The 23488-nt window shown below is 40.4% G+C and overlaps 1 protein-coding gene across 1 annotated transcript; it reads left to right on the plus strand.

Moving 5' to 3' along the window:
- The first annotated feature begins 17613 nt into the window (after positions 1-17613).
- LOC138875946 (uncharacterized) lies at positions 17614-19170 on the plus strand. The gene is made up of 2 exons (XM_070154826.1): positions 17614-17887; positions 18776-19170. Exons 1-2 carry the CDS (start codon positions 17614-17616, stop codon positions 19168-19170), a joined length of 669 nt encoding a protein of 222 aa, XP_070010927.1.
- The last annotated feature ends 4318 nt before the right edge of the window (positions 19171-23488 follow it).

Raw genomic sequence — 23488 nt, forward strand, 5'->3', positions numbered from 1 at the left:
CAGCATTCAGGGGAGAAAGGGAACAGAAAAAGAAAACTTACACTCCATTGGGAGAGTCTTACACTAGTCTGTTCCACAGGCTGAGACAGTTAGACATGTTGAGACCAATACAATCCAAGCTACCCAATCCTCCACCAAAGAATCTGGATTACACCATTAGCTGTGAATATTGCTCCGGTACACCAGGCCATGATACGGAGAAATGTTGGCATTTGAAAAATGCAATACAAGAGCTGATTGATACTAATAAAATCGAGGTTCAAACCCCCGAAGCTCCAAATATCAATAGAAATCCAATGCCAGCCCATCAAGAGGCTAATATGATAGAAATCATACAAGCTGATGGGGAGACAAAGAAGCCGTCACAAACTGTCATGATGATCAAGTCTCATGAAACCAAGCCAGATAAGCAGTTAATGGAGGAGAAGCCGGTGTCTAAGCATAACAAGAATGGTGGTGAACCGTCTATGATAGTCGATGAGGGATCATCGAACAAAGTTGCCGCGAAACAAGAGAGGACAAAGGTGATAGTACCAGGGGTTGCTAACAAACCCGTCGTAATTGTGGAAGGAGCACGTACAGATCGGGTTATTATTGCACCTGTAATCCAGCTGCCAATCATCAACAACAAAGCCATCCCATGGAACTATGAACGGGTGACCGTAATGTACAAGGGCAAAGAAATCAAGGAAGAAGTGTGTGAGGTACAAGGCTTGACTCGTTCGGGAAGATGTTTTACTCCCGAAGAGCTGAGAAAAACTAAAAACAATCCAATGCCAACAAAGAAAGCTGTGACGGAAGAAGAGGCGGAGGAGTTTTTAAGAAAAATGAAGCTCCATGATTATTCTGTTGTGGATCAATTAAAGAAGACCCCCGCTCAAATTTCATTGTTGTCATTACTGATCCATTCAGAGGAACACCGTCTGGCGTTGATGAAAATCCTGAATGAAGCTCATGTTCCTGAAAAGATCTCTGTAAATCATTTGGGCAAAATAGCCAACAGAATCTTTGAGACAAACAGGATTACATTTGCTGATGATGAATTACCTGTGGAAGGTACCGAGCACAACAGAGCTCTTTACCTCACCGTGAAATGTGAAAACTCCGTAGTAACCCGGGTATTGGTCGACAATGGGTCCAGTGCAAACATATGCCCTCTCTCCACTTTAAACAAATTAAAAATTAAAGAGGAGAGGATCCAAAAGAATAGTATCTGCGTACGAGGATTTGACGGTGGAAGTAGAGATTCATTTGGCGACATAGTGTTGGAACTAACTATAGGGCCAGTTGAATTCACAATGGAATTCCAAGTTTTGGACATGACTGTTTCTTACAACTTGTTGTTGGGTCGACCATGGATCCATGCTGCTAAAGCAGTCCCGTCAACATTACATCAGGTTGTCAAGTTTGAATGGGACCATCAAGAAATAGTCGTGCATGGAGAAGAAAATTTAAATGCTCACAACAGCACCATTGTACCAGTCGAGGGAGCAGAAATTGACCAAGGACCATGGGTATACCAAGTGTCAGACACAGTGTCGGTAGAGAAAATTCCAGAAGGAAAATACCTTGCGAATCCAAAGGTATCCTCTACATCAGTCATGGTAGCTTATGAAATGCTGAAGAATGGCTTTATACCCGGCAAAGGTCTGGGCTTATCTTTGCAAGGAATTGTACAACCAGTATCTCTCCCCGAGAACTGGGGAACATTCGGTTTAGGATTCACACCGACCGCCAATGACGTGATGAGAGCCAGGAAGTTGAAACACCAAGCATGGGTTCTTCCAAAACCAGTACCACAGCTGTTGAAGTCTTTTGTCAAGACCGGTGCTAAAAATCGCCCGATAACAACAATTCCTAAATCCCAGGTCAATCCTGAGGAGGAATTAATTGAAAGGTTCGAGAAATTGTTTAGTGATGTAAATATGCTGGAAGACGGAGAAGGGTGTAGCAACGCAGAAGTTCAATTCGTTGGACCAGAAACAAAGCTCAATAATTGGAAAGCCACTCCTCTCCCAATTCGAAAGGAGTCTTGGTAGTTTATTTTGATTTTCTTTCAGTTTGTTTGGGATATTTCAAGGTTGTAATCCCAAAATTTATCTTACAGTTGGTTTGAAGCGTGCAAAACCTTGTTATCTTTCATTATCCAATAAAAAGCAGTTTCCTTTTTATTATCATTCCTAATAGCTTTCTTTTCTTTTTCTTCTTTTTTGTACAGTTCTTTTTATGCTGGCTCTAGTGATATGGCATGCATGAGGAATCTTCAGCCCAGTCTTAAAAATCAATCTGATTCCGAAATATTAATTCAAGAAACATATTGTGATTATGAATCAGAATATGATGAAGATGAGGTTTTTGAAGAGATTAGTAAAGAGTTAATTCACTTTGAGGAAAAAATCAAACCTAACTTGAATGATACCGAGGATGTCAATATAGGGGACACGAGTAATGTCCGAGAAACTAAAATAAGTGTCCATCTCGAGCCAAAAATCCGAGAGGATTTAATTAAAGCACTCATAGAATTCAAAGATGTTTTTGCATGGTCGTATGACGATATGCCGGGCTTGAGCACTGATTTAGTGGTCCACAAATTGCCCACCGATCCAATGGTGCCTCCTGTCAAGCAGAGGCTGAGAAAATTCAAGCCTGATATGAGTGTGAGAATTAAAGAAGAAATCACCAAACAATTGGAAGCAAAGGTCATTCGAGTCACTCGATATCCTGTTTGGTTAGCTAATATCGTTCCTGTGCCAAAGAAAGACGGCAAAATTAGAGTATGCGTCGACTATCGCAATCTCAACAAAGCAAGTCCAAAGGATAATTTCCCATTACCCAATATCCATATTTTGATCGACAATTGTGCCAAGCATGATATAGGATCTTTCGTGGATTGTTATGCCGGATATCATCAAATTCTAATGGATGAAGAAGATGCAGAAAAGACGGCATTCATCACACCATGGGGAACTTATTGCTACAGGGTAATGCCATTCGGTTTGAAGAACGCCGGAGCAACCTATATGAGAGCAATGACCACAGTGTTTCATGATATGATACACAAGGAAATTGAGGTATACGTGGATGATGTAATCATAAAATCAAAGCATCAGACCAACCACGTTGGGGATTTGAGGAAGTTCTTCTTAAGACTTCGCAGGTACAACCTCAAGCTTAACCCTGCCAAGTGCGCATTCGGAGTTCCATCTGGAAAATTGCTGGGATTCATAGTCAGTCGACGAGGCATCGAGCTAGACCCATCAAAGATCAAAGCCATCCAAGAACTGCCACCCCCAAGAAACAAAACTGAAGTAATGAGTTTGTTGGGAAGGTTAAATTATATCAGCAGATTTATTGCTCAGCTCACAACAACTTGTGAGCCAATTTTCAAATTGTTGAAAAAGGATGCTGCGGTCAAATGGACTGATGAGTGTCAAAAAGCGTTAGATAAGATAAAAGGGTACTTGTCGAAACCACCCGTATTGGTCCCGCCAGAGCCAGGAAGACCTTTGATTCTTTACTTAACGGTCTTGGAGAATTCATTTGGTTGTGTATTGGGGCAACATGACCTCACGGGCAGAAAAGAACAGGCCATCTACTACCTTAGCAAGAAGTTCACAGCTTATGAGGTTAAGTATACTCATCTGGAAAAGACATGTTGCGCCCTAACATGGGTAGCTCAAAAATTGAAACACTATTTGTCATCCTACACCACTTACCTCATTTCTCGGTTGGATCCATTGAAATACATTTTTCAAAAGCCTATGCCAACAGGAAGACTTGCAAAGTGGCAGATATTGCTCACAGAATTCGACATCGTCTATGTGACTCGAACTGCAATGAAGGCTCAAGCACTGGCCGATCATTTAGCCGAAAACCCGGTCGATGAAGGAATATGAGCCGCTGAAGACTTATTTTCCTGATGAGGAAACAATGCATATCGACGAGGTGGAGCAAATTGAAAAACCTGGCTGGAAACTTTTCTTTGATGGAGCTGCTAACATGAAAGGAGTCGGAATAGGAGCTGTAATCATTTCTGAAACAGGGCATCACTATCCTGTTACGGCTCAACTACGATTTTATTGCACCAATAATATGGCTGAATATGAAGCTTGCATTTTGGGGTTAAGGCTAGCTGCAGACATGGGTATCCGAGAAATCTTAGTCATGGGAGATTCGGATCTTTTGGTACATCAAATTCAAGGAGAATGGGAAACCCGAGATTTGAAGCTCATACCATACCGACAATGTCTACATGATCTTTGTCAGCGGTTTCAATCAGTGGAATTCCAACATATTCCAAGAATCCATAATGAAGTTGCCGATGCATTGGCTACCCTAGCATCAATGTTGCACCATCCAGACAAAGCTTATGTGGATCCAATACATATTCAAATCCACAATCAGCACGCTTATTGCAATATGGTTGAAGAAGAATTTGATGGAGAACCATGGTTCCACGACATCAAGGAATATATCAGGATGGGCATATATCCCGCACAAGCCACAGGAGATCAAAAGAGGACCATCAGGCGATTAGCAAATGGATTCTTCTTAAGCGGAGGAGTTCTGTATAAAAGAACACCAGATCTTGGATTATTAAGATGCATAGATGGCCAGACAAGCTACAACTGTCATGTCTGAAATACATTCAGGAGTTTGCGGACCCCACATGAGTGGATATGTGTTGGCAAAGAAGATCCTACGGGCTGGTTACTATTGGCTTACCATGGAGAGAGATTGTATCAGTTTTGTACGCAAATGTCATCAATGCCAAATACACGGAGATTTGATTCATTCTCCACCATCCGAGTTGCACACAATGTCGGCACCATGGCCTTTCGTTGCTTGGGGCATGGATGTGATTGGACCAATTGAACCGGCAGCATCCAATGGACACAGATTCATTCTGGTAGCTATTGATTATTTTACCAAATGGGTTGAGGCCAAGACATTCAAATCAGTGACCAAGAAAGCTGTGGTCGATTTTGTCCACTCAAATATCATATGTCGATTCGGAATCCCGAAGGTGATCATCACAGATAACGGTGCTAATCTTAACAGCAACTTAATGAAAGAAGTATGTCAACAGTTTAAGATTACACATCGTAACTCTACCCCATATCGGCCCAAGGCGAATGGAGCAGTAGAAGCAGCCAACAAAAACATAAAGAAGATACTGCGGAAAATGGTAGAAGGTTCAAAACAATGGCATGAAAAATTACCATTTGCATTATTGGGATACCGCACTACTGTTCGCACTTCAGTAGGAGCAACTCCTTATTTGTTGGTATACGGCACCGAAGCAGTAATTCCTGCAGAAATTGAGATTCCTTCCCTTCGGATCATTGCCGAAGCAAAGATTGATGATGATGAATGGGTCAAAACCCGTCTAGAACAGTTAAATTTGATTGATGAAAAACGATTGACCGCAGTATGCCATGGTCAATTATATCAAAGAAGAATAGAAAGAGCATACAACAAAAAGGTGCGTCCCCGGAAGTTCGAAGTAGGTCAGCATGTGCTGAAACGCATTCTTCCACATCAGGTTGAAGCAAAAGGCAAATTTGCTCCGAATTGGCAAGGACCATTCATTGTGACCAGAGTATTATCGAATGGTGCACTATGTTTAACAGATATTGAAGGCAAATGCATAGATATGGCGATCAATTCTGACGCGGTAAAGAGATATTATGCATAACTTTTGAATGTTTGTATTTAGCACTATTTCAAAGATTGAAATGACAAAGGCAATTTATTCTGCTGTCCAAACACTATACCATTTGCTTCCCCTTTGAGCCATACTTGTTTCTTTCCTAACCTCTCTTGGAATCAATAAAATAAAAAAATAAAAAAAAAAAAAAGATCAAAATCTTCACTATTATGTAGTGAACTACGTTTGACCTGATTCCTCAAAGAAGGATACGTAGGCGCCTCACGGCTCGGTCATAGGGTGCACAACATGCACAATGTGCACGGAAAAGAAATATCAAGAGACCCCAATCAAGAGACTGGGGCAGGAATTGTATTGGAAATAAGAAAAGATTCCAAGAGTTGTAATTTTAAACCCATACCACAGCTATTTAGCTTTTAATACCTTTTCCATTCCTAACCTTATACCAAAAAGACCTTTCGATCAATCTTAGAAAAATGCTGATGCAAGCAAATGAAGTGGTACAAACAAGGAAAGAAAGTAAAAATGAGAGAGTCTTATAGGTGAAAACCCACACGGGCACCATAAGGCGACGGAAGTTGAGAGAAAAGTAAAATGAGAGAGTCTTATTGGTGAAAACCTTCGCAGGCACCATAAGGCGAAAGGGAAGTAGAGAAGTGAAAAATGAGGAAAATTGATCAAACTCCTTGAGACAATTGAAAGGAGATTGATTAAAAGACTGGGTTGATTAATCCGAAATGCATACCCTGATCATTGGTGCCAGTAATTCCAATCAGATAAGTCTTTTATTCCTTTTCCAACAGTCATCCAAAAATTGGATTTTTCTTTTCATTCTATAATTGTCGAAATCAGCGTATTTCGCTACTAATAATCTTACTTTCTCCAAGCTTTGAGATAAATTTTATTCTAAACAAATAAGAAAGAATGTCAAGGTATACTACCAAGATTCAAGGTTACAAAATACAGCCACGAAAGGTGGGAGATAAAAGTACGGGTGTAAGAAAGATGAAATCAAAAGAGGATCAGCAAAGTCAAAAGAAGCACATGATTACAGTTGAAAGATTTTGAAGGAAAACACACAGAGGGAAATCCTATAGTCAAGGATCAATTACAAAGACAAAACAGTCTTTTCAATCATTCCAAGGCAATAAAGAAAGACGAAGAGAAACATCACCATCGGCAAGAATACCACAACCAGCCACCCTGCTTTAAACTAACGAAGTTTTCTTTGATTTAAAACAGGGGCAAATACAATATTTGTGTCTGGAAATACCTGGTAAAGAAGAAGAAGTCAGGCGTCCACCTGGAGAATGAGGACAAAGAATTGAAGAAGTCAGGCGTCCACCTGGAGAATGAGGATGAGAAAAGAAGAAGTCAGGCGTCCACCTGGAAAATAAGGACAAAGAATTGAAGAAATCAGGCGTCCACCTGGAGAACGAGGATAAAGAAAAAGAAGAAGTCAGGCGTCCACCTGGAGAATGAGGACAAAGAATTGAAGAAGTCAGGCATCCACCTGGAGAATGAGGATGAGAAAAGAAGAAGTCAGGCATCCACCTGGAGAATAAGGACAAAGAATTGAATAAATCAGGCGTCCACCTGGAGAACGAGGACAAAGAAAAAGAAGAAGTCAGGCGTCCACCTGGAGAATGAGGACAAAGAATTGAAGAAATCAGGCGTCCACCTGGAGAATGAGGATAAAGAAAAAGAAGAAGTCAGGCGTCCACCTGGAGAATGAGGACAAAGAAAAGAAGAAATCAGGCGTCCACCTGGAGAATGAGGATAAAGAAAAAGAAGAAATCAGGCGTCCACCTGGAGAATGAGGACAAAGAAAAGAAGAAATCAGGCGTCCACCTGGAGAATGAGGATAAAGAAAAAGAAGAAATCAGGCGTCCACCTGGAGAATGAGGATGAAAATTAAAAGAAGTCAGGCGTCCACCTGGAGAATGAGGATGAGAAAAGAAGAAGTCAGGCGTCCACCTGGAAAATGAGGATGAAGAAAGAAAAGAAGCAGTCAAGGCACCCACCTGAAGAACGATGGAATGCAATTGAAGTGTTGAAACCAAAAGCCCACTCATGTGAGAAAGGAGCACACTTAGAATCAATAAAGCAGAGGAGTCCAACAGAATCCCCAGCAAGAAACAACAAGAGTTCCAAGAGGAATACGGAATAAGCCAAATGCCCAAGATTCACCAAGATATCAAGACAACAAGAAACGCAAGGGCATGATCTAGATAAGATTTTTATAATTCCTGTACCATAATCTAGCTTAATTTTGTATTTCCTTTAAAGTAAGGTGTAATAAGGAGGTCAGTAAGCAGTAAAAACAGCACGAAACAGCAGTAACATCACAGTCCCACGGTAGTCCCAGCTACCAAAAATTCCCGAACTACATTGACCTGATTCCTTTATAGCCAAGGATATGTAGGAAACCTTTGAAGCAGAGGTTCGGTCAAATCTTTCTAAAAATGCTTCCCACGGAGTATTCGAACGGGCAAAAATCGCTCGTATCCGCTCACTTTATCTTTGCACGAAAACTCTTCGAGTTTCCGCACAAAGAGGGGCAGCTGTGAGCACGTGATTTTTGCATTACGAAAAATTGCTCCAAAATAAATCAAAATAAATTTCTTTTACTGTGTAATTTGTGAATTTGCGTGGTGTTAAATATTTGTATTATGTCCGTAAATGTTTATATTTGTCATAATAAAATAAAAATAAAATAAAATACATATTGCATGCATATAGGATTTAATTATGCATTTAAGAGATAATTTAAATAAAATCATAAAAATATGCATTTTGTTCTATTTTTAATGTTCCACTGTGTGATTAATGTTGTCTATATGTTAATAGTTGTTAAAAAGGTAATTAATATCTTTGTAATGGTAATTTTGTTTTTATAATTTTTAATTAAGATTTTTGTTAATTAATAATGAAATTAGAAAAAAATGATAAAAAAATAAAATAGCACAAGTTATACAAAATTGGACCTGGATTAAAATCCAGGCCCAAAACGTTAAATCCCCCCCACAGCCCAATCCAAACAGCCAAGTCTGACCCAGTCCCAAGCTAATACCAAACGACGTCATTTGGTCATCTCTAATCAAGGTCCGTTGGATTAAATACAACCAACGGCCAAGATCTCATCACCCTTACCCGCAACCCATAACCCGATCCATTAACCCGATTCAATCCGACCCCAACTTCAAATCAAACGACGTCGTTTGGTTTAATGAATTAATCCTGGCCTTTCATCTTGCTTGATCGGACGGACGATATCGATCCATCCCACCCCTATATAAATCCCAAACCCTTACCCCGGCCCCTAACTAAACACCCCCCCCCCCATCCTCTCCTGTTCATCATCTTCTCAAACAGACCCCTAACCCTAGCCGCCCCTATTCCCCTTCGCCTGAAACCCGGCGGCATCAACGCCGCCGGTCACCAAAGTAACACCCCAGAACCCCCTGAGCCTCCTCTATCCGAATATGTTACCTGCTTGGTTCGAATCTCCCTGGAGGTTCTCGAATCTTCATTTGAAGATTCGAGCCAAGTTCAGACTTAAACCAATCAACCCCAAATTAACACCATGGCTTCCCCTAACAACCCTTGTTATGGATCTGAAGATAGTTTGGCTCGAATCACTTCAGAGCTTCTCGAATCTTCTTTTGAAGATTCGAGTCAAACAAAAAATTACCCAGATCTGTTCCAAAGTGACACCAATCAACCCCTAGGCTTCCCTCACCCTTGTGTCGTACTCGGTTTCTCTCGAATCTAACCAGAAATGATTAGATCCCAAATCGAGCCTTCAAGAAACCTAGAAATACCAAATTTCTGGATTTATTTTGTCCAAATTGATTCAAGGATTGAGGTTTAATCGACCTTAGTCGAAGTATTTTCAGTGGAAAATACTTCGACTAAGGTCTGTTTGATTTCAAACAAAAATCCGAAGCTGAGTTGGGATCGAGTCTGATTAAAGTTCAGAGGTATTTTTCTATTTATTTTGTGTATTCTACGTGTATTGTTGTCCGTATTAATAGCTTGTTAATTTTTCATATTTGTTTTGATCAATTCTGTCATTTCTGTCTATTTAATCCGAATGTGAATTGTTTCTGTTGGTTGTGGTTATTTACAATGTGTGTAATCGACTCGATTAAGTTCGTCGATTAATTATATTACGAATTTTTTTCATTTCTGAAAATGTTGACTAAAACAGTCTGCTTCTATTATTTTAGACTAATTATTGACAAATGTTGTAAATAGTCAATTGATTAATGCTCGTCAATTAAATCATGATTGTCTGTGAATCAGTGAATTCAAATGTATGTTGTATATGTTATTGTCTGAACATCAAAGTTTCAGGACATTGTCAGTATTGACAATGATCCTGTGTGTGTTTGATTCTAGTTCAGTGTTAAGTCCAGTCTGAATTGTTTTGATAATTTCAGTAATATGTTGTTAGTTCTGAATTCAGTATAATATTGCTGTAATGTCCAGTTTGAATTCAAGTTTGCAAAAGTTGGTCAAATGCAATTGTGTTAGGAGGTTAATAGGATTGGTTATAGCTGTAAATCAGGAGATAACTAAGTTTGTACAGATTTTAGAATCTGTTTTGCTATAGGTTCTGATTTTTCAGTAATAACATCAAGATTTCAGGGGCATTTCTGGGAATGAGCAGTAAAAAACAGGGTGTTAGTACTAGTATATTATAATGTAATGTTAGTGGCTATTAGTTAATGATACTAATGGGGAACAAGGGATAATGGGCTGCTGAAAATCAGGGAAAAGGTTTTACATAATGGGATTTTCTGTTTTTTTTTAAAAGAAGGGGGTCCAAGAAACACTTAAATTGCCTAGGACCAGCCCTGTATAAATACAGGAGCTGGACAGACAGTTCGAGATAGAATTGGGAGGGGAATTTTGAGTGAGAAAGAGAGAATTTTAAGAGAGAAAAAACAGAATTCTGAAGAAAAAACAGAATTTTCAGAAGAGAATTTCTAAGGGCAGAAATTTTCAGAGGGAAGATTTTAATAAAGAAAAAGAAAGGCAGAGAGAATTTTTAAGAGAGAATCTTTAAGAGATTTTGAGGGCTGAGATTTTAAAGAAAGGAAACAGAAAATAGAACACTCACATATACACTCACACACAGATACAGCAGCAGAAACAGAAAATCAGAAACAAACTGAATTTGTAACTGAAGAAAGGCTGAAATCTGAAATATTGTTCTTGTGTTGAATATGTTCAATTTTGTGTGATTCCACTGTTCAGTTAAAATCTGAAGTGTCTTTCAAAGTATCTTACTGTGCATCTGGGCTCTTCGAATCCTATTCTTGATCAGATTTACTGTGTTATCAGTATATTCTACTGAATTTGTTACTGCTGTAACTGCTGAAACTTACTTCTTCTACCTCCATTTTCAGGTATATGTCTTTTAAATTTTAAGTTGGAAAGAGATTCAACATGACTTGTCGATAAAGCTTGAACTGAAAGTCTATTTTTATTTGTCCAAGTTCATCAATTTAAATTTCATTTTTGTTTCCTGTTAGTTAATTAGTAGTAAATTCAATTTGATAGCTATGGGCTATTTGTCTTACTTTAAAAGTTTGTATAAAGGTTTGTAATAATATTAGTTCATTATCTCATTAGTTTAATAAATTGTCAAGACAGGGAGTAAGGCATAAAAATGGACCATTGATTGCATCCCTTAATACTATTAACTAAATGCAAAGATAAAGAAGTTACATTAGTAGAATATCTTGTAATGAGTATGATTTTGTTTAGATTGGTATAAGTTATTATATGGTATGATGACAGGTATAATCATATGAGTAAAGTAAGTTGGTATAGCTCGTCATGATGACAGAACGTTATGAATGCTTACGCCAAATAGTCGGGTTGCATGTAATGTAACTTTGTTAAATTAACTTGCATAATAATTCCCTTTCTACAAATTCGATGCTTATCTACTTTCATAAAACAAAGTGACCAAGTAATTAGGCCTATTAGATTAAAAGCAAGTGTATGAGAATGAAAAGAGATGTACAAGCATAGATTGCCACATTTTACATCATTGATAATTAGAAATAGAATTTGCATTAAGTAAACAATGAAAATTCTCGGAAAATATTTTCTTCCCTTTATGAATCATTTATTTTCAGTTTCATATGCCATTTATTCTTTGGCATGTATATATATATATGTCATATATTATTTTTGAAGGATAGTATTAATCATATTTTTATTATGTCCTTTGAATTTGAACAGTTGGAATAAATTATTTATATTCGGAAAATATAATCAACGGTCAACATTTAATATTGTAAATTCTTTGAAACCTTAAATGGGAATTTATCATGATTTTCACATAAAAATGTATGGATATAATGAATAATTTGCGGGAAAATCCTTAATATCATTGCAAATATTTTTGCGCAATTAGGGATACGTTCGCGTACCTTGATTATATTTTTTAAAAAACAAAAAAAATTCGGATTATGCGTACGCGCAATTTCGAACGAATATTTAATAAAAGGATTTATCCAAAGGCATTAAATCAATTTCATAAAAAACCCGAGATGTACGGTTCACTATTCAAGAAAAATAAATATTCTTGATTCAAAACAATCTCGGAGAAATGATTGCTTAATATATTATAAAAAATTATTGTGTACACGTACGCGTGACACAATTCCGCATTTTTTAATTTATAACACGAATATACGTACGCGTAATTCGATTCAAAGAAGGTTTCTCAATCGTAATAAGTATAAGCGGTAGTAAAATCAGATAACATCAATATTTAATAAAATCAAGTTGATTAAGCCAATAATAAAAACAGTTAAGCGACCGTGCTAGAACCACGGAATTCGGAAATGCCTAACACCTTCTTCCGGATTAACAGAATTCCTTACTCAGGATTTCTGGTTCGCAGAAAAATAAACAGAGTCATATTCTCCTCGATTCAGGGATTATAATTGGTGACTTGGGACGCCTCAAAATTCCCAGGTGGCGACTCTGAAACAAATAAACAAATCCCGTTTCGACTGTCCTTTAATTGGAGAAAACTCCCCACGCGCCCCGCGGGCGCGGGAAAGAGGAGGTGCGACACTCACAACTGTTATTTTGGTTGTCACCTGAACCTGTTGTGTCATGCCCTGTAAGGGTGTTCTGAGTCATTAAAAGCCTTGGCCTTTATTTTGTTGCTATTTGATTCAAGCTTAAGCAATTGATGAATCGAATCCTACTGTTTAGGGTCTGAAATGAATTTGACATTTGTTTGAATTCAGTGTTGGTATAATAATGTCAACTAGATAGTAGTGAGTCATAAGGTTGCATTCAGAACTTAGGAGAATTGGTTATAGCTACAATTTCAGGGACTCTAGGAGGGTATTTTGGGATTTAAAAGGTTTAAAAATGGTTTAAGTTGAATAGTCTAACAGCAGGGTACTAAAGTGCCAATAAACTATTGAATTGTTTAGTAATAGTGGGGAACAAGGCTTAATGGCATGTGAAGTTGATTAAATAAGTTAAGTCACTCATAACCTTTGATTAAAACCAAAGAACAAGACTTAGTAGTGGCTGTCAGGGAATATCATGGGCAAAAATACTCTCTTAATTAGCTTGAGTGCTCCTAAGAGCTAGCAGGGTCAGTGTTTGGTTATAAATAGAGTCATTTCAGACATATTTAGGGGGATTGAGAGACCTGGAGAGAGGAAAAGTGAATCTGAGAAGAATATTTTTGAGTCTTGAATCAGTTCTGAGAGAGAGTTTAAAAGAAAGGGTACTGTTCCATTGAGTTCTAGGCAGAATTCAGATTCCAAGCACTGGTTTTTCCCCCTTTTGATTGTTGAATCTATTTGGCAGTCTATTGATTCTATTTCTGAATTTATCCGAGCTCAGTTTGTTCTGTTTGGGTGTTGATTGTTGCGGTGTGGTCTTACAAATCTGTTCGTTGTTTGCGTTTGAGTGTGTTTCTGATTCAGAACTGGTACTGTTGTTGTACTGCTGTTGTAACTGCTGTTGCGTTATTGCTGCTGACTGTTCTTTCTCCTCTTCCTGTGTTTCATTTCTCCAGGTACACATTTGAACTTGTTTTGGTGTAATTTCTCCAGTGGAATGAAAAGGCAGTTGCTGTTTGACATTCATTAAAGTTTTACTGTTTTTATTTTACTATGATACAATTAGCTTTAAGATTTGTATGATAAGTTTGTGCCTTAACGCGCCTGTAGGGACTAGTTGGGTCATTAACATGCTATGTATTGTTTTGTAACTTGTGGACAATGGGTACCTGCATAATTAGGATTGTAGTTTAATCAATTTGAGTGGTTTTGAATGGTAATGGACTGTTAACTCTAATATGTAAATCACTTCTGATGGAATCAAGTCCAAAGTGTCAAATAGTCACTGTTCGGGTTAATTGATCGCTACACTAAAAATCAAAGGCAAATCACAGCAAATAAGTGCATATTCACGTTAGTCAAGGTTACATATGTTTGGTTTCGAATTGGAAATTATCCATGACTCCGTGTGTGATTTAAATCATTATTGGATAAGTGATTCGTTGGAGTGAGTTATAGGTAATACCATTTCTACTCTAATAGGGATGAGCAAACAATTGTGAGTTATGCAATTTCGGATCTTTAACGCACATTAATTAACTAGGACTGCTTGCATTTTAGAGACGAATTAAATAGAAAATTATAGATTGTTTTAGGATGGACCTTTAAAATAATAAAATAAAGGTGAGCTTCGCCTAATAAAAATGCATAAAATGCGGGGGCCTCATTGAGATGTATATATTCAAGTCCTTAGATTTCGGGGACGGACCGTCTAATAAATTTCATGGCTTTCCTCAAAATGATAACGCGCTAGTCACTTTAGGCGCGCTTTTAATAAATTACTTTCTTAAACTCGGGTGCACATTTATGTGACCCAAATCCAAATCTCAACGGAGTCGAAATGTGTCAACAACCATGGGTGCATTGATGTGATATGGTTCGAGACGTGTTTTCACGACGTTGCAATTCTCTCTTAAAATAACAACAATAAAAGCGGGAAGGAGTTAAAATTGGCACACAAGTCCAACATGTATAAAATCAGATAAATAAGCCGAATATGACAGTTGAGCGACCATGCTAGAACCACGGAACTCGGGAATGCCAAACACCTTCTCCCGGGTTAACATAATTCCTTATCTGGATTTCTGGTTCGCGGACTGTAATACAGAGTCATTTCTTTTCCTCGATTCGGGATTCAACTGGTGACTTGGGACACCATAAATCTCCCAAGTGGCGACTCTGAGTTAAATAATAAATCCCATTTCGATTGTTCTTTAATTGGAAAAACTCCCTCTGCGCCCTTACCGGTATAGGTAAAAAGGAGGTGTGACAGCTCTGGCGACTCTGCTGGGGAGAACACCCAGAATCTCTGGATCAGGGTTCAAGAATTCGAGCTTAGATAAATTGTTATATTTGGTTTTATGTGATTTTTACATGTTTGGGCCTAATGTGCTAAATGATGCTTTTACCGCTTTGATATTATCTGAACTGTATATAAACTGTGCCGAAACCCTTCTCTTCTTACCTCCGGGGATGTTGCTTACTGGTTGAGACTCCCTATTCTGATAGTGTTATACCCTGAAATAAGAAAGAGGCCGGACAGGTTACAAAGCCGGACGATCCTGCGGGTCCCCGGTACGTAGCACCCTCCTCGACTCGAGTTGTCCGCTCGGGTACATAGTCTAGAACAAATACCCAGGTTACGAACCTAGAATAACTCAGCTTCATGCCAGATCCCTAGTAGGAACGTTTGTTTGCATCGTGTGCATTTGACTTTGGAGGCTCAACACAGGGGTTGGGTCTGTCTAGGACAGGTGTACCAAAACGACAAAAGACCATCTTGATGCATCCTACTTGCTACCTGTGCATTTGTTTGCTTCGGACTTGCATGCTGACCAGCTTTCGAATACTTTGAGGAAAGAGAGGTAGAGGTAGTTAATCGCCTATTTTGAAAAAAATCAATGTCCAAATAGCGTCGAAACTCTGTCGAATTTTTGAAAAAAACGGGTTTTGTTTATGAAAAATGGTTTTATTTGCCATTGAAAAGAGTCTTGTTTTCAAAAGAAGTTTGTTTTACCTACCCGAACTACGTCGGTTTAATTCTCACCGGATGTGAGATACGTAGGCAACCCTCATCGAGTCCAACTTTCCCTTTTTGCAAAATACCCAGAAAATGTCAAAAATTTTAAGTTTTGTCATAAATAAGTCGGGTGACGCCGTTTTTGTCAAAATAGCCGAATGTTCCCAAAAGGGACGCCGGAAGACTGACTTTGCATAAACGGCCACTTGTAGTCATTTTTTGGATTTTTGACCGGTTGACTCACCCAGCCTCAAAATCTTTGTTCTCGAAGTGCTGAAAGGTCGTGTGCGGAACCGGATCTTCCTTTTAATCTGTGGAAAATTAAAAAATAGTCGATTTGTTGAGTCAAATAAATTTTATTTCTTAATCACCTTAATAAATGTGCAGGATGAGTACGATGCAAAATGAACCTTTTTCAATAATGACTAAAATATCTTTCAAGTTGCGGCTATGGTGGGATGATTTAGGTGGTGAAGGGCAAGATGAGGTCAAGAAATATCTAAAAGGTCTTACGGGTTTATTGGAAATCCAGCCTCGGGGGGATATCATAAGAGCTTTGGTCACCTACTGGGACCCGGAACACAATGTCTTCCACTTCTCCGATTTTGAACTCACTCCGACTTTGGAGGAAATAGCCAGGTACATCGAAAATGCTGAAGTTCCGTTGAGGCAAAAATACCTGGTTGCTCCAAGAGCTGTCACTGTGCATCGGTTTTTAGATTCGTTAAAGATACCCAGGACGGTCCATAACCCATATTTGGCCGTAGGTTTTTGTAATACGCACTTCATATACGACAGATACGATCATGTCGGAGGATTCAACAACCCGGGTAACAAGTTATACAGCAAAGGTAATCGTCAGAAATGGGACTAGCATAGACGAGCGGCTTTTATGATAACCTTTTTGGGCCTTTTGGTATTTCCATGGAAAGACGGAAACCTTGATCTGAAAATAGTCGGGGTCGTCAGTACTTTGCTCATTCAAAATGAAAGCACTCTTGTTCCTATGATAGTATCTGATATCTTCCGAGCTCTCACAGCCTGCAAAGCCAGAGGGAACTTTTTCGAGGGGTGTAACTTGTTGCTACAAATGTGGATGACTGAGCATCTCTGCCACCGTTCCCATTTCTTGAGTTATGGCTCCTCGAAGAAAACTTGTATAGAAGAGTTCTACACAAGAATCAAGGGGGTCAGTCTACTCGAGGGAGTTACGGCATGGACATCATTCTTTCGGACCATCACCGCCAGCCAAATACAGTGGACACTAGGATGGTTGCCCGTTGATGAGGTCATCCATATGCCGGCAGCTAGGACCCACTTTCTATTGATAGGGCTTAAGAGCATTCAGCCTTACGCGCCATATCAAGTTTTGAGACAACTCGGGAGATGCCAAACAGTGCCATAGGAGGAAAGATCTTAGTGCTCAAGTAATTGAGATTAGCCCTGACGGACAGTTCCCTGAAGCAAGAGTCCATCAGATATGGAGTGAATGCCAATATTTAAAAGCAGATACATGCGTGCAAGATCGGGCCAAGGGCGCAGTGGCGCCAGGATACCTTACTTGGTACAGGAGAGAACTCGAGCACGAAAGGCCGGCTAAAAGACCCCATCTCCAGGAATTCGTCAAGGCATCACAAGAACAGTGGGATTGGTTGGCTAAAGAGCACGAGTACAGGGTTACAATAGGCAAGTTGGAGAAGCAAGTTTTAGATTTGAAATTTGAGAAAGATTTGCATATCGCTGCAGATGAGGGAGAAAAGAGAAAACTAGCTTAGGAAAACGAGGTCCTCAAAGCTCAAATCCAGGAAATGAAAATAGTTACCAGAAACCCAAAGAGAAGCCAGGCTGAGGAAAGACTCATAAACGGTTTAAAGAAGAAAGTCCTCGAGTATCAAGAAGACCTGGAAAAATCTAAAGCTGGTCTAGCGAGAATCCAGGTGAAAGGGATAAAGAAGGCAGAAGAGCGAGCACGATCTATGCAACAAATTAAGAGGGACTATGAAAGGAACATCGCTATATTGAGAGAAACAATGTCCACTCTCAAAGAGCGAATCTTCAGACAAGCCCGAGATGCCAGAGAAGGTAGGAAGCGCGACTATGATCTAATAGCCCGAATGGAGAAATAGATGAATGGGTTTCAGGATCAACTCCTTTACAATGCTCAAGTACTGGGAGCAAAGAATCGAAAAATAGAGCAACTGTTCATGGAAAGATATAGAATCAGGGTTAGAATTGAGGAGATTGGGCATTACATCACCATGAGGTGCCTAGCATGTGAGGAAATACCCCGTGATACCCTTTTGGCTTCAGTCATGGGTTACGTCCACCGAATCATGGAATAATTGAAAAGCTTGCAAAGGGGCCTTGCACCAAAGCCCGCAGAAAGTCCGAACGATGCCCCGTGGGCACCAAAATTCAAAGCGTTAATGTACTCCTAGTTCAAATCTGTATTTTTCTATTTTCAAAAGTCTATTGACTGTCCATGTGTTTCCTTTTTGCATCAAATTATGTTAGTACTTCGGAGTCTGTATTTTATTTTCCTTTTCCAAATGGGTAGTTTGTAATAGAAGTTTTAGTAATGAAATAAATTTTCCAAAAATTGGTGTCTTTATTTGTGGCAGAACTACTCCCGGTTTGATTCATGTGGGGACATGATACGTAGGCAATCCACATAAGATTCGACCACCACTAAAAAGAAAAAGAGAAAGGGCAGAGTGAATAAAAGAAAGGAAAAGAAGAAAATAAAAAGAGAAATAAAGAAAGTCTCAGAAACACTTAAACGAGGCACAAACAAAGTAAGTCGGAATGACGCATGCGGTCGAAGCAAAGACATGTTAGAAATGGTTAAACTGCCTAGGAACATTGCATCCCACAACGTGAAATTATAATATGTGTTAAACTCTAACGCTAACAAGTTTGTTGTTTATCCAGAGATTTCGAACCAGTTAGTTTGTTAGAACGTTCTGGCAGATTACCATTACCAAACAAGATCCAAAGGGCCCGTGCTAAAAATCATGACTAGTTCAGACCAAAGTGTCGAGGATGAAAGGACGGAGAATCAAATGCTGAAGGAGGAAATGGATAAGATGAGACGGGAGATAAAAGAAATGCAGTTGGCCTTAGCTGGGGTACAAAAGGTTCCTAACCCTCCCGTTATTCCCACTCTCCCACCAGGACACACGCCGGAATACCCTCCCCTCGGCCCTTCGATGAGCTTCCCCAGTCACCAATATTATCAGGGAAGAAATGCCTATGATTCCCAAGCTTCACAACCTAATCAGAACCCTCCTCCACCAAATGTTCCTGTTTTTGTGGCACCCCCACCAGCCACGCTGCAAAGATCGTCCAGCGAGCTGTTGTTTTAGGCTCACGATAACAAATATTACCCCCTGAACCAACCTTCAAAGCACTCGAGCCTCATACTTATAATACTCACTTCGAGATCCCGGTAGAGACTGAAAAGCCGGGTATGAGCCCAGAGCAAGACGAAGTGCTTCGAAAGTTTAAAACCCTGGAGCAGTCCTTCAGGAATATCCATGGGTTAGGCAACCAAGTCAGTGTGGCCTACAAAGATCTGTGCCCATTCCCCGATATTCAATTGTCGGCAGGGTTCAAAATGCCAAAGTTTGATCTATACGAGGGGCACGGCAATCCAATGGCACATCTGCGAGGTTTTTGCAGCAAGATGAGAGGAGCAGGTGGTAAAGATGAGCTGCTAATAGCTTAATTTGGTCAAAGTCTTAGTGGGTCTGCACTGGAATGGTACACAAGACAGGATCCAAGCAGGTGGTACACCTAGGACGATCTAGCACAAGCATTCGCAGGTCACTTCCAGTACAACCTTGAGATCGTCCCTGACCGTCTCACATTGCTGAAACTTGAGAAGAAGCCCAGGGAAAGCTTCCGAGAATTTAGGTTCCGCTGGAGAGAGCAGGCGGCAAGAGTTGATCCTCCGATGAGATAGGGGGAAATGGTGGACTATATTCTACAGACTCTGGAGCCAATTTACTTCGGGCACCTGGTGACGTCAGTTGGCAAATCTTTGAACGAAGTAGTAAAAATGGGCGGTATGATTGAAAAGGGACTTAAGTCCAACAAAATCCTAAGCTATTCGGCGATTAAAGCAACCACTCAGGCCATCCAGAGCGGCACGGGAGGTGCACTCGGAAAGAAGAAAAGGGAAGATGTTGCAACAGTCGAGGCAGGTGCTTGGTCCAGATCCAGAGATCCCCCACCTCACTACCAACCTAGACCCCATCACTCAAATTACCCACACATTCCATACAGCCCTCCTCAACCCTACTATCCACACCACAAGAGCCATATTTCTCTGACCATCACGCCCAAACTTACACCCAGCCCCCGGCCTGCCCGCAATGGCGTGCGCTGGCTCCCCAAAATATATATATACCTCCACAAAATACATATCCACCTCCACAAAACACATATCCACCACCAAGGGCATACAGGAATCCTTCGGGACCAGGTTTTCGTGGGAATCAGACTTTCAAGAACGAAAGGGTGCGGAGGCCGAGAATATTCACTCCGCTAGGAGAAACTTATACTACTCTGTTCCACAAATTGAGGCAGTTAGGCCTATTGATTCCTGTGGAGCCCAAATTGCCAAATCCCCTTCCCAAAAATCTGGACCACTCGATAAGTTGTGAATATTGTTCGAGGACTTCCAGGCATGATACTAAGAAGTGTTGGAAGTTCAAGACTGCCGTACAAAATCTCATTGACACAAATAGGATCGAGGTCCAGGAGCCAGAGGCACCTAACATAAATCAGAACCCGTTGCCGGCACACCATGAAGCCCACATGATCAAACTAGTGCACGAAGGAGGGAAGCTCAAGAAGCCCTCACAAACGGTAATGATGATCTGTGCCAGTCCGAAAGAAAAGTTGATAAGTGGAAAAGCGGCAGTACAGTCGGAAAGGGTAGAAGGCAAGCCAGTGGTGGTGATAGGGAAGAGTTCGTCTGATGTTTCCAAGAATCCAGAGTCGGTCAAAGTAACGGTGCAAGGTATATCAAGCAAGCCAGTAGCCGTGAAGGGGGCATGCATAGGACAAGTTGTTATCAGGCCAGTAATGCAGTTGCCGATAATCAGCGAGAAAGTTGTGCCATGGAGCTACAGTGAGGTAATGGTAATGCATAAGGGGAAGGAAGTTGTGGAAGAAATATGTGAGGTACAGGGGTTAACTCGTTCGGGAAGGTGTTTTGCTCCCGCAGAGTTAAGAAGGGCCAATCCAGTAGCGACAAAGAATCCAGTTACCGAGGAAGAGGCGGAAGAATTTTTAAAGAAAATGAAGGCGCAAGATTACTCCATTGTGGAGCAGTTGAGGAAGACCCCGACACAGATCTCATTATTATCATTGTTGATCCATTCAGATGAGCATCGCCAGGTATTGATGAAAATTTTGAACGAAACCCATGTTCCGGATAAGATCTCTGTGAATCATCTGGAGAAAATAGCAGACAGGATTTTCGAGGTCAACAGGGTCACTTTTTCAGACGATGAGTTGCCCGTGGAGGGTACAGAACATAATAGAGCCCTTTATTTGACCATGAAGTGCGAAGACTCGGTAGTCACTCGAGTACTGATTGATAATGGGTCCAGTGCCAATATCTGTCCTTTGGCCACATTGATCAAACTGAAGGTCGATGGTGACAGGATTCACAAGAACAATATCTATGTTCGAGGGTTTGATGGTGGTGGTATAGACACAGTGGGTGACATAATACTTGAATTAACAATTGGTCCAGTCGAGTTCACCATGGAGTTTCAAGTGTTAGACGTGGCATTGTCATATAATCTTCTGCTGGGGCGACCCTGGATCCATGCCGCCAAAGCAGTGCCTTCTACATTACATCAGATGGTCAAATTCGAGTGGGATAGGCAAGAGATCATAGTACATAGGGAAGACAATGCAAGTGACGTAGGTGATGTCATCGTGCCCTTCATAGAGATTGATGATGATAAGGGACTGTGGGTTTACCAGGTTTTCGATACGGTTTCAGTGGATAAAATTTCTGAAGGCGAGGACCTTCCACTTCCCAGGATCGCAGCTGCGACTGTCATGGTAGCCTCGGAGATGTTGAAGAACGGGTTTGTGTCAGGCAAAGGTTTAGGGGCTGATCTTCAAGGTATTGTTCAGCCGGTTTCTTTGTCCAAAATCTGGACACCTTTGGGTTGGGGTTCAAGCCTACAGCGACGGATGTGAGACGGGCCCGCAAGTTGAAGAAAAGAGTCTGGGTCCTTCCTAAGCCAATCCCGCGCCTATCCAGATCATTTGTCAGAGCATGTATCAGAAAGTTGTCGGTCCCGAACGTTCTCGACCACTGATTGGGCCAGATGGAGATTTGAATGAGGGCTTTGAAAGGCTATTCGCCGATGTCAACATGATAGAAGCTGGAGAAGGGTCTAGTAGGTTAGATGTACAGTTTGTGGGGCCTAGGGCAAATATCAACAATTGGATGGCTACTCCCTTCCTACCCGGAGGGAGTCTTGGTAGTAGGCTCTAGATTTTCTTTCTTGTTTTTTGGATTATTCCAGGTTGTAATCCAGTTTTGTTTTGTATTCGGCAAAGTGTGAAACTCTGTTATCCCGTATTTCAATAAAGTGAAAGCTTTTCTCTTCTTATTTTGTTCTAATTTTGTTTTCTTCTTTTCTCTTTCTGAACAGTTCTCTTTATATTGGTTCTAATGACATGGCATGCACAACGGATCTTCACCCAGTCTAAGAAATCAATCTAATTCCGGACTAATTGTACAAGAGGTCGATTATGATGATGAATTAGAATACGATGAGGATGAAGCCTTCGAAGAGATAAACAAAGAGTTAAGCCAGTTTGAGGAGAAATCCAAACCCAACTTAAATGACATAGAAGCCATCAATTTAGGGGATGCAGATGATATCAGGGAAACTTAAATAAGCATCCACATTGCACCAAATATCAGGGAAGAACTAATTAAATCACTTATTGAGTTCAAAGGCGTTTTTGCATGGTCGTATGATGACATGCCGGGGTTAAGCACGGATTTAGTGGTCCACAAATTTCCCATTAACCCGGCATGCCCTCCCATCAAGCAGAAATTGAGGAAGTTCAAAACAGACATGAGTGTGAAGATTAAAGAGGAAGTAACCAAGCAGCTGTAAGCAAAGGTAATTCGGGTCACTCGATATCCTGATTGGTTGGCTAATGTGGTGCTAGTGCCAAAGAAAGATGGGAAGATCAGGGTGTGTGTTGATTACCGCAATCTGAACAGGGCAAGCCCAAAGGATAACTTTCCATTACCCAACATCCATATCTTGATCGATAATTGCGTCGGACGTGAGATCAGGTCTTTTGTGGATTGCTATGCTGGGTATCATTAGATTCTGATGGATGAAGAAGATGCGGAAAAGACGACTTATATTATGCCATGGGGGACTTATTGCTACCGGGTAATGCCATTTGGTTTGAAGAATGCTGGGGCAACGTACATGAGAGCAATGACTACTGTGTTTCATGGCATGATACGCAAAGAGATTGAGGTATACGTGGACGATGTGATCATAAAATCCAAGCATCAGGAAGACCACGTAGCAGACCTAAGGAAGTTTTTCCAAAGACTTCGAAGGTACGATATTAAGCTCAACTCGGCCAAACATGCATTTGGTGTTCCATCTGGAAAGCTGT

The sequence above is a fragment of the Nicotiana sylvestris genome, chromosome 8 (assembly GCF_000393655.2).
Source record: "Nicotiana sylvestris chromosome 8, ASM39365v2, whole genome shotgun sequence".
Taxonomy (NCBI): domain Eukaryota; kingdom Viridiplantae; phylum Streptophyta; class Magnoliopsida; order Solanales; family Solanaceae; genus Nicotiana; species Nicotiana sylvestris.